The sequence below is a fragment of the Mercenaria mercenaria genome, chromosome 12 (assembly GCF_021730395.1).
Source record: "Mercenaria mercenaria strain notata chromosome 12, MADL_Memer_1, whole genome shotgun sequence".
NCBI lineage: Eukaryota > Metazoa > Mollusca > Bivalvia > Venerida > Veneridae > Mercenaria > Mercenaria mercenaria.
The window spans coordinates 67,905,769-67,921,548 of NC_069372.1; the positions used below are offsets into that span (position 1 = coordinate 67,905,769).

The window sequence follows — 15,780 nt, forward strand, 5'->3', positions numbered from 1 at the left end:
GGACTGGGACACCAGCAGCCCATCCCCTGAATGTAAGCACCCCACCTTCTACCGCCAGGTTATTGAAACATTTAATGATTCAAACCTAACCCAAATGGTCAACTTACCAACTAGAGGAAATAATATTCTAGACTTATTCCTTACTACAAACCCAGTTCTAGTAAATCAGGTCAACATCATACCGGGCATTGATCAATGATCATAATATAGTAGAAACAAAAGTCAATACATCCGCAAGGATATGTTACCAGAAGCCTCGAACAATTCCCTTGTATAAAAAAGCAAACTGGCAGGAAATAAAACAGTCATTAATTGACTACCACCAGGTTATGACCAATGAAGGTAAATACTCCGCACTAAACACGGAAGAGTTGTGGGAAAATTTCTCAAATACCCTAAACAACCTTACAGAAAAATGGATTCCTTCCAAACAGTCAACTATAAGAGATCACCTTCCATGAGTCAATCAGGACATTAAGAAACTAATCAGAAGGAGGAACAGAGCTTTTAAAAAGGTTAAGAAAACTAGCTCATCTTCTGATCGAAAGAAAGTTTTAGACTTAAAGCATCTAGTGCGGAAAAAGGTCAAAGAGGTTTATAGCCAGTATCTTGAGCACATCCTAAACCTGAATAACACTGATGCCTCACTCCCAAATAAACCAGATACTAAGAAACTGTACTCGCTCATTAAACACTCGAGACAGGAATCTTCCTCTATCCCTCCCCTTAAGTATAAAAATAAACTCCATCTGGATGATCAAGCTAAGGCAACAGTACTGAACAAACAGTTTCAGTCTGTTTTTAGCCCCAAATCACGACTAAACCTCGCCTCGCTCAGTAAAATGAAACTAACCCCAGATGGAAATTCAGCCCCTACTATGCCAGATATTAGGATAGGTACAAATGGTATTGAGAAACTTCTCAGCAACCTGAACCCCCATAAGGCCAGTGGTCCTGACGAAATCAAGCCTATAATACTTAAAACACTCTCTGTAGAACTATCTCCCATCCTTGAGGTCATATTCCAGAAATTCCTGGAGGAAGGTTCACTTCCATCCCAGTGGAAATCTGCATATGTTGCCCCCATTTTTAAAAAAGGTGATAGGTCAAATCCAGTAAATTATAGGCCAATTTCATTAACATGTGTCCTATGCAAAGTTCTTGAACAAATTGTTTCATCAATTGTTAAGCACTTCACCAACATTGGCATTCTGTATGACCTACAGCATGGTTTTAGGGAAAAAATGTCATGCGTTACTCAGTTAGTTATGTTAGTAAATGATCTGGTCACCTCAGTCTACAATAAGAAACAAGTAGATCTTATACTTCTAGATTTTAGTAAGGCTTTCGACAAGGTTAGCCATGAGAAAGTCCTACTAAAAATGCATGAATATGGAGTCAGAGGTAACACACTAAGATGGGTCAAAGGCTTTTTAGATAATAGAATCCAATCAGTAGTACTAAATGGCACTACCTCTGATACCATCCCAGTATCATCAGGTGTCCCGCAGGGGTCTGTACTTGGTCCCCTGCTCTTCCTAGCTTACATAAATGACCTCCCACAAAACATGTTCCAAAGTCCGTCTGTTTGCAGATGACACGGCAATATATCTAACATTGTCATCTGCAGACCTATCTGTCACTCTCCAAAATGACCTAAAACTTCTAGAAAATTGGGAGTTGGAGTGGGATTTGGAGTTCAACCCCTCCAAGTGTCAAGTGATCCACGCCACTAGAAGGAAACATCCTATCCCTACCCAGTATTACCTACATGGAGTCCAACTTGAATCGGTCAGCTCAGCTAAATACCTAGGCTTGGATATCTCAAATGACCTATTATGGGACAATCACATAAATAGGTCAACCAAAAAAGCTAACCAAACCCTAGAGTTCTTAAGAAGAAACATTAAGGTCAAATCCCAACCCATTAAGACCATTGCTTACCAGACTCTAGTCCGACCCCAGCTTGAATATGCCTCCGAGGTATGGTCGCCCCACACCCAAACCCAGATAGACCAAATTGAAAGCGTCCAAGGGAGAGCCGCCCGTTGGATCAAGACTGACTACGGCCGTACTACCAGTGTAACAGATATGCTACACTCCCTAAACCTTCGTCGACTGGATTTAAGGCGTATAGATTCTAGGTTATCACTCTTCTATAAGATTCATCATGATCTGGTTGCTATCCCAATCGTAGATTACCTTACCCCAATGACCCGATGTGTCCGCTATGGCCATTCCCTAAGTTACAGGTTAATTACTGCAACCACTGACTATTACAAGTTCTCCTATTTTCCGAGAACTGTGTACCATTGGAACCAACTACCCACCAGTGTCGCCCACCTTCCTACCCTAGAGCAGTTAAGTGCCGCAGTTTGCAGCCTTGAATATGTCTCGCCCTAGTTATCCTGCTAAATCAAGTTTTAACCTTTTTATTTCACCAAAGTTATTTTTTAGTTTCTTCCACTCTAAATTTTTATCACTATATTCTTTCTCTTATGATTTTGACGCGCAAAACGTCTACGTCCCCGCAAGGGGTTCGGCGGTTACGGAAGATAGATAGATATTAGCCACATTTGGACTTCATGCAAATCAAAGAACACGTTGGGACTTATTGCAAATTACCCATGAATAATGTTAGCCATTCTCGGATGATTTGCAAGAAGACCCAATATGGTTTATACCTGTATAGATGTGTATGATAGCATTTAATGTTTATGTCTATATTATAACAGCAGCTTGCTACAAAACTAAGTTGAAATACTGTTGAAAAATGGTGTTACCGCCCCCCCCCCCCCCCCCCCCAAAAAACCCCAACAAACACACAAAAATTAAGTGGTGATTACTTTTCCAGAATCCCAGAAAACCAAAATAAATGTCAGGTTATGGATCCTTACCACATCAAAATAGAACAGCCATAAAGACCTGCCCATTTCCAATTGTAATTTGCCTTCTAATAAATATACAGTTCAAGGTTCTTATTTAAAACATTGATTTAATAAATCAAGTGAAAAATTGTATTGTGGCGCAGACTCGGTTTTAATTTTTCTGTTAGCTATAATTTTATGTTCTTTTTGAAATTTTGATGTCCAATTTTGAAATGCCATTTTGCTCGTTTTTTTTAGTGTGAATAATGTAAGATTGCACATAAAATCTCAAGAAAAGGAGAAAGGGTCCTCAATACAATAACATCAATGTTGTTTGTATGAAAATAAACGTATTTTTCTTTCCATAATTTTCTACATCGGCGATATATGACTTTTTGTGTCGATTCGCCGTAAAACCCAACTCACTCACTTTCCATATAAAATCTATAGTGGCTGTAAAGATTCTGCGTTGTTGTCTGTCCTTGTCCAGTAACTGTGTTTGTGACCATGAGACATCCTCACCAGTTGTTGTTTGTTATGTTATTGTCTACGTTTAATGCAAATTGTCTAGGTCTAATCCAAGTCCGTATTTGAACAAATATTAAGAACATGCAAAAGAGCATTTCACTACTTGCTACCATTGCAGCCGGACGCAGAATTTGTTTTAGCTTTGGTAATTTAAAGAATATATTTCTAATAAATTTCTTTAAATTTATATTTTACTTAGGATAAACAGTGTGACTTAAAGTAATTTAGGATTGTCTTCTAGCAACATAAATCATATCTGTCTTCAATATCTTTAAAGGTAAGACTTCATTTCTTGTTTTGTTTCTTCGACGTTCCATATTAATGGCTAAAGTAATTTTGTTCTTTGTTTTGCAGGAATTCAACACTCTTAAGGTTCAGGAAAATGTATCTTTTATTAAACCAACAAGTTTATATATTTTAATATTAAAGTTGTCAAATGATTTTCAATAAAGATTAAACTTGTATAGCATTCAAAAATAACATCTGACTTGAAAATAATTTCAGTGGCAATAGATAAATAATTATAAAATTGGAGACATAATACCTTTTATTCAGTAACAATCTATTTAATATGATAAAATATAATTATCTAACATGAAATAAGTTTGTATGCCTGATTAAAATGACACCATGAAAACTGAAATAATACCAGCTTTGCAAAAGGGCCCTAAAAAAATTAAATTCGACATAATGCTACGCGGGCATTTTGGGCATATTTTAATGCATAGTGTATGCCCGTAAATTCCTAAAATTTCCTTCTGTCTTCTTTAAAAAGACTTCAAACGAAAAATACAAAAAAAAAAAATGAAATGCAATAAATAAAATAAATAAAAAATCAAAGGAAATTCCTTTAAAAAAGCTACTCTCTCTCTCTCTCTCTCTCTCTCTCTCTCTCTCTCTCTTAATTTTCATTTTTATCAGACTTGGACTTGTTACAATATACTATTGATTTAAAAGTGTGATTAAATGACATCAAAATGTGTATAAAAGTGCCAAATATTTTTTATTTCTTCCTGTACAGAATGCTTTTGGAATGTATATAAATAATTTTAGCACTTTGTTTATCTGGCAAAAACAGGCCTTTCATTGTTTTATTGAGGCCCTGGCATTCAAAATTTGTGATAATGGCTAACAGTCACTATTCTTTCTGTAAAAGGTGACAGACAGACAGACAGAGGATGACATTTGGTGAGAAAATCAATTTTTCTTCAGTGAATGTAAAATGATAATAATTACTAATAATATTGATAATGATCAATTGTTATTACTATATAAACCACAGGACTTGTGCAAACTGGAAAATTTTGTTTTATTGACAAACAACATTTGACAGTTTCATGATAATGAAAAAAGTCATACAACTGAAGGTGATCTAATATATACACTTAGTACAAAAAAATAAAATAAATGCAATCACCATTATTGGAATATAGGAGCAATATAGGTCATCTGCTGGTCATGACCAACCTCCTCTTACGCTAGAATGAAGTCACGTTAACGTGCGGTGAAGTCAATGTTTTTGTTGCGTCCACGAAAGAGCGCAACTATGCTTTATCTACTGTTTTAGATTAAGGGCATATTAGAATCAAAATAATTTATACCAAAACCGTATTTTAACACTATTTGTACACTCAGTCTCGGGTTGCACCCTCGTGAAATTATTACACTAGAAGTATAACCGCACATCGTGCATAAGTGTTAAAACATTCTTTTGCTATAAAATATTTCTTAATTATATTTCTGCCCGTCGGCTTAGCTCAGTAGGGAGAGCGTTGTCTACGGTCGTCGTGAGTTCGATCCCCGGGCGTGGCGTATGTTCTCCGTGACGATTTGATAAAAGAATAGTGTCTGAAATCATTCGTTCTCCACCTCTGATTCAATTGGGAAAGTTGGCATTAATTGGGGAGATCATGTTTGTAATGGTGCAGAATCAAGGAACACTGGTTAGGTTCACTGTCTGCCATTACATGACTGAAATACTGTTGAAAACGGCGTTAAACCCAAAACAAACAAACATACCAACAAAACATCATCGGTTTGCATAGAGTGTACCTTTTTCATGCTTTTAATGCACGTGAGGTTTTCTAGCAAAGACAAATAATATTCAGACAGCAGTCAGCAAAAAAAATTAGACGTGTCACATTTTTTCTTAAAAAATCCATTTTGAATTTGTGCACAACTCAAACAAACATAACCAGATTTTTATTAAAATTCACTCTGAATAATGTCAAGACTTAAAAAGGCATCCTTTTTTAGGAGATTAAAGTTGTAAATTTAAACCAGACAGAACTAGAATATCTAAAAAAAAAAAAAAAAAAAAAAAAACAAAGAAAAAACATTCTTTTCTTCCAAAAACATGTTAAAATTGTGAAATATTTCTAAATAAACTTGAACAAAAAACATTTTTTCATTTTAGATAATAACAAAAAGTACCAATATATATAAAGTTTTCGCTTGATATTTTTAAATAAAAGTTAGATGATAAGATAGATACGTGTACACTGTTCCCTCTTCAAGATAGACTGAATTATCGAAAATAACAATAAACCCTGTTTACTGGAACCATGCTGTGAAAGTCATTAGGTCAGACACTGCTTTTAATTTTCCAATAGGCTTACATTGTAAGAAATGACAGTGTAGGACCCTCTTAAAACTTTCATTGGCACATAAGGTGTCATTTTTTTTCTATCAAATAGCCTTCCAGACACAAAAAAATACCATTTTCATATGGGCATGCATAATCCATTTTTTTTCTATTTCCATTCATAGACAACCGCCCTCAACTGTGCATGGAATTTAGTGGTGAATTTCCAACTAGTACTTACTTCACTAAACTGCTAATTCCAGAATTAAATATATAGCCAGGCAGCTATAAAATACCTCAAATTGCATAGAAAACATTACATTTCAAGATTTTAAAGATATTTTCATGAACAAAGGCAACACCTTTTTAACCAATCAGCTGATGTCTCATTGACTCTTACGGGTTCCCCTACACACTTTTCAGCCAATCCGAAGCCTACACACTTTTCAGCCAATCCGAAGCCTTGTTTCTAATAGCATTATCTGACCATTAACCCCAAACTGTTTAATGAAGACAGAAGGGCTTTCATTAACCACATGAGACAGCTGGATGACTTCCTCATGTTGAAAAGCCATCAGGCTGGCTTTTGGAAGGTTGTTGGTTCCAGTCAGTAGCCAGCCTATGATGAAATAATGCATGGAGGGGCTTTTGCTGGTGTGATGTTAAATCCAACTAAAACATTTAACAGCAAAATAAAGTGTGTGTGCTTTCTTCAGTGATTTTTTCTCTTGTTGTATTTATTTTATGATATCTTTATTCTGTCTGGCAGTTGTTTGAATTGTCAAATTGAATGAACGATACATGTCCAATCCTGGATTTTCCTGAAAATACATGGAAACACTTGTAACAAGTAATAATGCAGGGTTTTTTCTTTCTGTTTTGGGAACATAGCCTATACCCACAATATTGGGAATTTTGACGCGTAAATGTTCCATATTGGGAAATATTTAGTTCCATAGGATATAGTAAGGATGTGTATAAGCACTTTCTCATACACTTGTTTCACATTGCACAACCTCTTTAACATACTGCCATTACAAAATTGTCCATAATTTGGTAAGTGTTTGTGCAATTTTGATGATATCTTTTTCAGAATGTACATTGGGAATTTTTGCACTCATTTTGAGAAAAATTCACTTTTTGGCATTGGGAATATAGCGGAATAATGGCTATAAAAACCCTGTAATGACCCTATTTATTAACAGAACTTTTGACTTGATGTGAAGTTTTAAAACCTAATTTTCGTGGAATTTCCATGTTTGTTTGTGTTACTCCATATGTGTTTTAAGCACTTTTCAGTTGTTACTTGTATTACTACATTCATGAATTAAGAATGCCAATATAATATAATTGTATTTTGTAGCAGTTTTTCAGCAGTTATCCTTACCTATGACTTGACTGTTAGCAGTTAATTAATTTATAGCAAAATTGTGAAACTTTCGTACATAGTTATTACATGAATTATACAAGAAGAAGTACCTTTATGTCAAAAATCCTTTGGTTCATGATTTCCTCCAATATACCTTTATGAAGAAAAATGCTTTTAAACAGTATATTGCCTTCTATTTTCAGCAATACAGCTTTTTACAGATCTGATTGTTCACTTAGTAATCAACCATGAAACTGATACTTCATTGTGCTGTAAGTTGTAATATATATAGTATAATTTGATTAATGAACAACTACTAGATAATGAATGTTATCAATAACTATGATTATTTGAGCATTTATTTATTTAAGTCTTACAGAGTTTTATGATGATGATTGCAGCACTTTTCTTAATGCTACTCTGAATTTGCATTCAATAAACATGTAGTCATTAGAAACTGGTCAAATAAAAACATGTGTATAAACTAATGTTTAGAACATCTGCCTCCCCAATCCCAACATTATTTGGCGACAGAGAGCTCTGCATGACTAGGACAGATTCATTTTTCAAACGATAGAAAAGTATATAGGCAAACAGCTGTTAATAAATGACAGGAAAGGTCCTGAAACAATACATTTGATATCTCTTTTGTACAAGTTCCTTTTGTCTCTACGAGGAATCTGCCTTCATACAACTGACTTTATGCTTTCATATGTTTTCTTCATGCTACTTTGCATGTATAGTTTATATAGACTTGTTTATGGCATTTTCTTCACTAATACCTCAGGTGTGGTCTAAGACAATTGAAGTCAATTGCATTCATTCCATAGCAACAAAATTCTTTGTTCTTAAGTGGTCATTCCTGTTGTTTTCAAACAATATAATCACCACCTTATAACAAAACTTTGTGTTAAAACGTTTGTCCAGAGCAATTCTCTCCTTAACTATAAGAGATGCTTATTCGTATGGAACACATTGTTGGGAAATGCAGTACATGTAAACAATAACTCTAGATCACCCAATTTTTATTATCTTCCTTATCAAGTTATGTATAAAAGATTGTCCGGAGAATAACTTGGAAACTAAATAAAGGACTGACTTCATACTTAATACATTTATTAAGGTCTTTGAGAGGAAGTGCAATAAATAAGAACCATAACTATATGACCTTGTTTGGGAATTACCTCCTCACCCCCCCCCCCCACCCCAATCCCCCACCTCACACACACCCATTTCTTATACTTGCTTCGGGGAGCATCCATTGGTGTTACCGATTGCCGATGCCTTATAATAATTTCAGTTAGAAATGAGGTAAGCAAACCAAATCAGCTTAACAGGAAGCTTTTAAAGCGAATAATGTTTTTGATTGTAGTTTAGGTAGAGTGTGTCAAAGTCATTCTTACTTAATATAGGAAATGGTGTTCGATCGATAATTTAGTTAGCAATGAAAAATTGCAACTAAACTCGGTATAATCGATGGCTTTCATGATGTCCAAAATTAAGCTGCATGTAATGCTTTTTGTCTGCAGAGAGTGCATTTTTAAGGGTAAATTTTATCCTACATTGTGGGTAATACCAATTAACTGAATTTGCTTGTTCTATTTGCTTCTTAATATATTTTATAATATATATTTCAGGTTATATGCTTAGCATTTGCTACAACCATTTTTACAGGTCCTGAGACTGCTGCAGATGCCAAGCCCATTTCTGGATGTGCTTCAAACACAGAGGTATATTTCTACAATATACTTAGTGAATGAAGTACTTACATTGTCATATGGTCTTTTGAACTCAAATAAAGAACTTACTAAATTCTAAGGATATATCAAAACCTCAGAAATATTTTCTGTATATCTGTAAAGAAGAACAGCCTTTCACCACTGACTAAGACACATTATTTTAAATTATGAATTAATCTATTACATTATTCAAATGTGCTAAAACTCTTACCGGTATATTATGTTATTCTTCAGTTTCCACAAGGAAGAAGAATTTCCAGGTAAGCACCAACAAATGTATTCTCTTTGATGAATGTGAGTTTGTTGCTTGTTACAAGCCTTGTTGCCAGACTTCTGAATTCTGTTCATTCTGGCTCATATTTCCAACAAATAAATTTGTAAAATTTAAGACAATTTAAAGAAATTATTATTTCTTGTTCAAGAGAAAAATAAATTAATTTTGATGAGGCAAATATTTCATTTATTTAGACTTTTCGTTATGTGAAATTGCCTAGTTTCAGACATCATTTACTATTTGCATCTTAAGATGTAAGTGGATGTTTTCTTGTTATTCAATGTTCATCCGTTGGTCTGTCAGTCTTGCTGTTTCCCAAAATATTTTTGCGTGGAATAATTTGACTCAAATTTAATGTTAAACTAAATGTATGCAGAAAATGACAGTTTGCTCAAACAATTTTTTATATGCGAAGTGTATCAAGCAACTCGGACACAGATGATGGTTCATCAGACTCAAATTCAAGTAAAGGTTCACCAGACTCAAATTCAAGTAAAGGTTCATCAGACTCGAGCACAAGAAACGGTTCATCAGACTCGAACTCAAGAAAAAGTTCATCAGACTCAAACTCAGGTAAAAATTCATCAGACTCCCACTCAAGTAAAGGTTTATCAGACTCAAACCCAGGTAAAGGTTCATCACTCAAACCAAGGTAAAGGTATATCAGACTCAAACCCAGGTAAAGGTTCATCAGACACGAACCCAAGTAAAGGTTCATCAGACTCGAACCCAGGTTAAAGTTCATCAGACTCAAACCCAGGTAAAGGTTCATCAGACTCAAACCAAGGTAAAGGTTTATCAGACTTGAACCCAGGTAAAGGTTCATCAGACTCGAACCCAGGTTAAAGTTCATCAGACTCAAACCCAGGTAAAGGTTTATCAGACTCAAGCCTTGGTAAAAGTTCATTAGGCTCACACTCAAATAAAGGTTTATCAGACTCAAACCCAGGTACAGGTTCATCACTCAAACCAAGGTAAAGGTTCATCAGACTCAAACCTAGGTAAAGGTTTATCAGACTTGAACCCAGGTAAAGGTTTATCAAACTCGAACCCAGGTTAAAATTCATCAGACTGAAACCCAAATAAAGGTTCATGAGACTCAAACCCAGGTAAATGTTCATCAGACTAAAACCCAGGTAAAGGTTTATCAGACTCAAACCCAGGTAAAAGTTCATCAGACTCAAACCCAGGTAAATGTTCATCAGACTCAAACTCAGTTAAAGGTTCATCAGACTCAAACCAAGGTAAAGGTTTATCAGACTTGAACCCAGGTAAATGTTCATCAGACTCGAACCCAGGTTAAAGTTCATCAGTCTCAAACCCAGGTAAAGGTTTATCAGACTCAAGCCTAGGTAAAAGTTCATTAGGCTCACACTCAAAAAAGGTTTATCAGACTCAAACCCAGGTACAGGTTCATCACTCAAACCAAGGTAAAGGTTCATCAGACTCAAACCTAGGTAAAGGTTTATCAGTCTTGAACCCAGGTAAAGGTTCATCAGACTAAAACCCAGGTAAAGGTTTATCAGACTCAAACCCAGGTAAAAGTTCATAAGACTCAAACCCAGGTAAATGCTCATCAGACTCAAACTCAGTTAAAGGTTCATCAGACTCGGGTGGTTAGCTGATATTTCTAAACGAAAAGAAGTACTGTTAGCATATATGAACTGTGTTGTGTTTGGTACGTGTGTAGAGGGTGCAGACAATTACACATGCAGTTGTACGGATGGTTTCAAAGGGAGGAACTGTGAAGCTATTTCTACTTTTCCATAACATTTTATTGCTGGTTAGGTCTAGATACTTGATTTTATTGTCAGAATTATGTCTAATGTCGCTTGAAATTTACATCTAACATGATGATTTGTTTCTTTCCTCAAATAATTTGCTGTAAGTGTGAAGTCAAGGTAATAAGAAAATATAGAAATACTAGGGAATTTATAAACAATAAATCGCTATTCCAGAAGAATCCCTGAATAACATATTTCTATGCATATTTTCAGATGCAGCTGAACCATGTTTAAAGGCAAGCATCTCCATATTTACAGAGGCAGCTGAAACAGGTTTAAAGTCATGCATATCCATATTTACAGGAGCAGCTGAACCAGGTTTATAATCATGCATATTCATATTTACAGGAGCAGCTGAACCATGTTTATAGGCATGCATACCTATATTTACAGAAGCAGCTGAACCATATTCACAGGGATGCATACCTATATTTACAGAAGCAGCTGAACCATATTTACACGGATGCATATCCATATTTACAGAAGCAGCTTAACCATTTTGTAGGATGGATCTGTCCTTATTTACAGAAGCAGCTTAACTATTTTATAAGATGGATCTGTCCTTATTTACAGATTCTGGAGCAGTTGAACCATGTCCAGAGGAAGGATGGGTCTTGTTCAGTGGAAGCTGTTATTTTGTTAGTGACACAAAGTTGGATTGGCTATCTGCTGTTGTATGTTGTCATTTTTCACATATATACTTTACTACTTCACAAGTTCCTTCACAAGTTAAATGCACGAAATTCTTTCTCATTAAACTGTAAATAAATAGTCCCGAAAATATGCCATTCTTTTTGAAGTTGTTGATGTCTTTAGTCATTAAATACAAATGTTATATTTTGTAAGTCTTTGTCAGAATCCAACAACAAAATTTTGGAGGAAATGTATTATTTTGATATATTCTCCCAAAAAGCTATTTTGATGCTACACCAAAAACTAAACAATCAGGTGTTTAGTTCAATTGAAGGACAGCAGTGCCTTACTTTTACTATGTTTGCAGATCAAATTGCCTTTTCGCCTTTTTTTAAATCGATAGACCTTTACGCCACAAAAGCAGCGATGCTGAAGCTATGTTTAGAATTCGTCTATACAGGTAAATCTGCCTTTCCGATACGAGTATTTAAAAAAATATACACTGAATGAACTTGTTTACATTGGCTGCGTGACTGAGAATTTTACAAGATAAAATGCTGATTTAAATACTGTTGGAACGGGTGTAATGTTACAGATGTACTAGATTTAGTCTTCATTAAAAATTTTAATGAATTTTGTCACAATGCACACAACATTTAGGTAGCTGGATATGAAAAAGACACCCTCTTATACATTAGGGCATTTTCTGCCAAAATTTCAACCTTTTGCTGCAGACTTCTTTTGAATAATGTATCTCATGTTTAGTTTTCACAATAATTATAAAACGCGACTGACTCGTGGCCGAGTTGTTAGATTGGCTCATCATTGATTGAAGGGCATAAGGTTGATTCCCGAAAAACATGGCTGCCAGTGGGGCCTGGTCACTTTTCTCTTCTGAATCAATAATAGCTAGAGTGTTGACATTTGGTGTGTGATATCAGTTTTGTAATGTAATTGTTAAAAGTATTGCCCTAGGTTCAAAAGTGTGTGTTACATGTATATAATATACGCTAACATAGAAGAAACCTTACTCTGTACTTATACAAACACAGTTGAAGACTTGTACACAGATGAGCACTTCAGGGTCAATGACCCTCTTGTTTTTGAAGGTGTGGATTCGCTGTTCAACAGCCGCATCGTTTTTTTTTAATATTCTGTTCTAAGTTTTTTATTTCTATCATTATATAATTTAAATATATTGTACCTAAGAAAGAAAAAAAATAATATGACACTTTGTTGCATACTGCAATGTATATACTCTTTTTATTTCCAATATTCATTTTGTTGTTTAGGAAGGCTTTTAAATAAAATTGCTAAAAGTTTTATTGATGGACTTGTAAATAGGGTAGTTTTTATAAGCAGTTACTATAATATGGCTTAAAGTTATTATCCACATGTTCTAAACATAATAAATAATAAAGTTGAAAATGTCATGTGTCCGAGATATTTATTCCCCATTCAAATGGAAAGGCTATAGTTTTGTTTTTGTCCTTGTCCATTTGTCTGCCGTTCTATAGAATGACTATGTATACAAAATTCATATTGAGTTTATATTGAAGTCTTAGTCATTGATTGTATATACTCCTACATGAATGGTATCCAGAGTTTCAATGAAATGAAACTTTATCTGAATAGGAAAATTACATTGAAAAGAAAAAAGAACTAATGACATAAAATCATGAAATGAATACTATATAATTTTCAAAAGTTATAAAAGTTGTAACTTTAATATTGGCAGGCTGCCTGCAACAAGACTGGTGGATATCTTGCAGAGATCCAGAGCCATCCAGAACTGGATTTTGTGGTTACGATAACTGAGTTTTGTAAGTAAGACAGTGTAATTGCTGTTTTAAATAGTATTTGCTACAGCTGTCATTTGGTTGTGAATGTATTAAATATGACTCAAGGAGGGTTTTATGTGTATTTTGGGGAGCTAAATAAGTTTTTACTGTTCAGTTGGGACATGCAATGAGTGTATCTCATTTTCTAAGCTTTCTTTGATCTGCAGATGTATACAAAATAAAAAGGCTCGGTTTTAAATACTGACCAATATCAAAATTATTTCTGATAAATGACTTTTTGTTTACCCCGCATAATTATGCTTGATTTTAGCTCGTCTGCGGGTTAAATGCTCGAGGTAAGGTTATTATGACTCTCTACCACAGGCGTAACTTATCGAAGTTGTGAAACTCAAGTGAACACCTTCATCCATTATGTTGTTCCTTTGATAATGTATATTGTAGGATATAGACCTTTCATTAAAAGCAAAGTGAGCACAAACAATAACATAGTGTGGTAATAGAAAAATATGAAACATGAGTCGAGTGCAGTGGTATCTAGATTTGATTTATAAGTAAAATATCTGCTTTCTCATAATTACTGCAATATTGATAAGCCTTACAGTTATAGTTTTGTAGATTTTATTATTTTTATCTGATTGGATTTTGAAGTTACATTTGTATTGGATTGGACTGAACGATAGGCAGATTGAGGGCGAATTTGTTTGGCATAATTCTGGGGACCCAGTGTCTTTCATCAATCCAGAACTATTCTTCGACAACAGAACTGCTGGTGAGGACTGTGTTGTCTCCGTCTACAATGGCTTTAACTTCCATAGATGGTCTGATTTCGAGTGTGACCTCCAAATGTTATATATCTGTGAAATGGATGCTAAATGTGAGTCCTAGAAATGTTTACACCTTGCTTATTTGTTTTATAAGTAGCTTTCATTTGATCATGTCAGGCCCATCATGCAGCTAGTTGTTTCCGAAGGTGGTCAAAATAGCCATCTAACTCAATAGAAGCATATATGCAGTACATGTATATATTCATACAGACTGTTTCAAACATTTTTTAATACTTTTATTTTAACAGTAGATGTGTGCTAAAATTGCAAATTATACAAGTGAATCATAATTTATGTGAAATCCAAAAGTCATGTTTATGTATGTTTATTATAACTACATAAAGAAATAACTTTTGAAATGAGTTCTGACCATTTTCTTTACAGATAATTAGCAGAGGAAGATAACTTTAGATGACGAAAACAGGAAAATTTGGAAGTGTTTTACAAAATGTCAGTGGACTGAACATTTTTTGGCATTTTATCAATGGACTAAACATCTTCGTTGAAAGTTACAATGCATTCTTCTTAATTGAGAAAAAAATCAGTTGTTTATTCCAAATTCTCAGTAATAAAAGCATTAAATAATAAAAATAATTGCATTCTGTTTTGAATGAAAATGATGTTATTAGTCCCCTACAGGTTGAAAACCAGTTTCGGGAATTACAGGAATGCGCTTTTCCGTCCGTCCGTCCGCAATTTAGTGTCCGGTCCATAACTCTGTCATCCATGAAGGGATTTTAATATTACTTGGCACAAATGTTTCCCATGATGAGACAACGTGTCTTGTGCAAAACCCGGACCCCTAGCTCAAAGGTCAAGGTCACAATTGGAGGTCAAAGGTCAACAGGACTTTTTTTCTGTCCGGTTCATAACTCTGCCATCCATGAAGGGATTTTAATATTACTTGGCACAAAGACAATGTGTCGTGCACAACTTTCAGACCCCTAGCTGAAAGGTCAAGGTCACACTTGGCAGTCAGATGTTAACATGGCATGAACAGGGTCTGTTTCGTGTCCGGTCCATAACTCTGACATTCATAAAGGGATTTTAATATCACTTGGCACAAATATTTCCCATGATGAGACGATGTGTCATGCGCAAATCCCGATCCCTAGCTCAAACGCCAAGGTCACAATTCAGGATCAAATGTCAACAGAGCTTTTTTCCTGTCCGGTCCATAACTCTGCCACCCATGAAGAGATTTTAATATTACTTGGCACAAATGTTCCCCATGATGATACAACATGTCAAGCGCAAAACCCGGACCCCTAGCTCAAAGGTCAAGGTCACAGTTGGAGGTCAAAGGTCAATAAGGTTTTTTTCCTGTCCGGTCCAGAACTCTGCCATCCGTCAAGGGATTACAATATATCTTTGCA

At 35.0% G+C, this 15,780-nt stretch overlaps 1 protein-coding gene across 3 annotated transcripts in view; it reads left to right on the top strand.

Annotated features, from left to right (window-relative positions):
• Window positions 1-14,998, top strand: part of LOC123534035 (CD209 antigen-like protein 2) — a 45,736-nt gene extending 30,738 nt beyond the window's left edge. Inside the window, exons 1-8 of one of the 3 annotated variants that reach the window (XM_053520278.1) lie at window positions 3,453-3,540; window positions 7,552-7,620; window positions 8,986-9,078; window positions 9,322-9,347; window positions 9,777-9,934; window positions 11,719-11,819; window positions 13,517-14,454; window positions 14,789-14,998. In XM_053520278.1, the coding sequence (XP_053376253.1) occupies window positions 7,597-7,620; window positions 8,986-9,078; window positions 9,322-9,347; window positions 9,777-9,934; window positions 11,719-11,819; window positions 13,517-13,609 (495 nt within the window). In that variant the 5' untranslated portion in view covers window positions 3,453-3,540; window positions 7,552-7,596 and the 3' untranslated portion in view covers window positions 13,610-14,454; window positions 14,789-14,998. Of the gene's footprint in view, window positions 1-3,452; window positions 3,673-7,551; window positions 7,621-8,985; window positions 9,079-9,321; window positions 9,348-9,776; window positions 9,935-11,718; window positions 11,820-13,516; window positions 14,455-14,788 lie in introns of those variants that run through there. The other 2 variants (XM_053520277.1, XM_053520279.1) reach the window with 2 other exon arrangements.
• The last annotated feature ends 782 nt before the right edge of the window (window positions 14,999-15,780 follow it).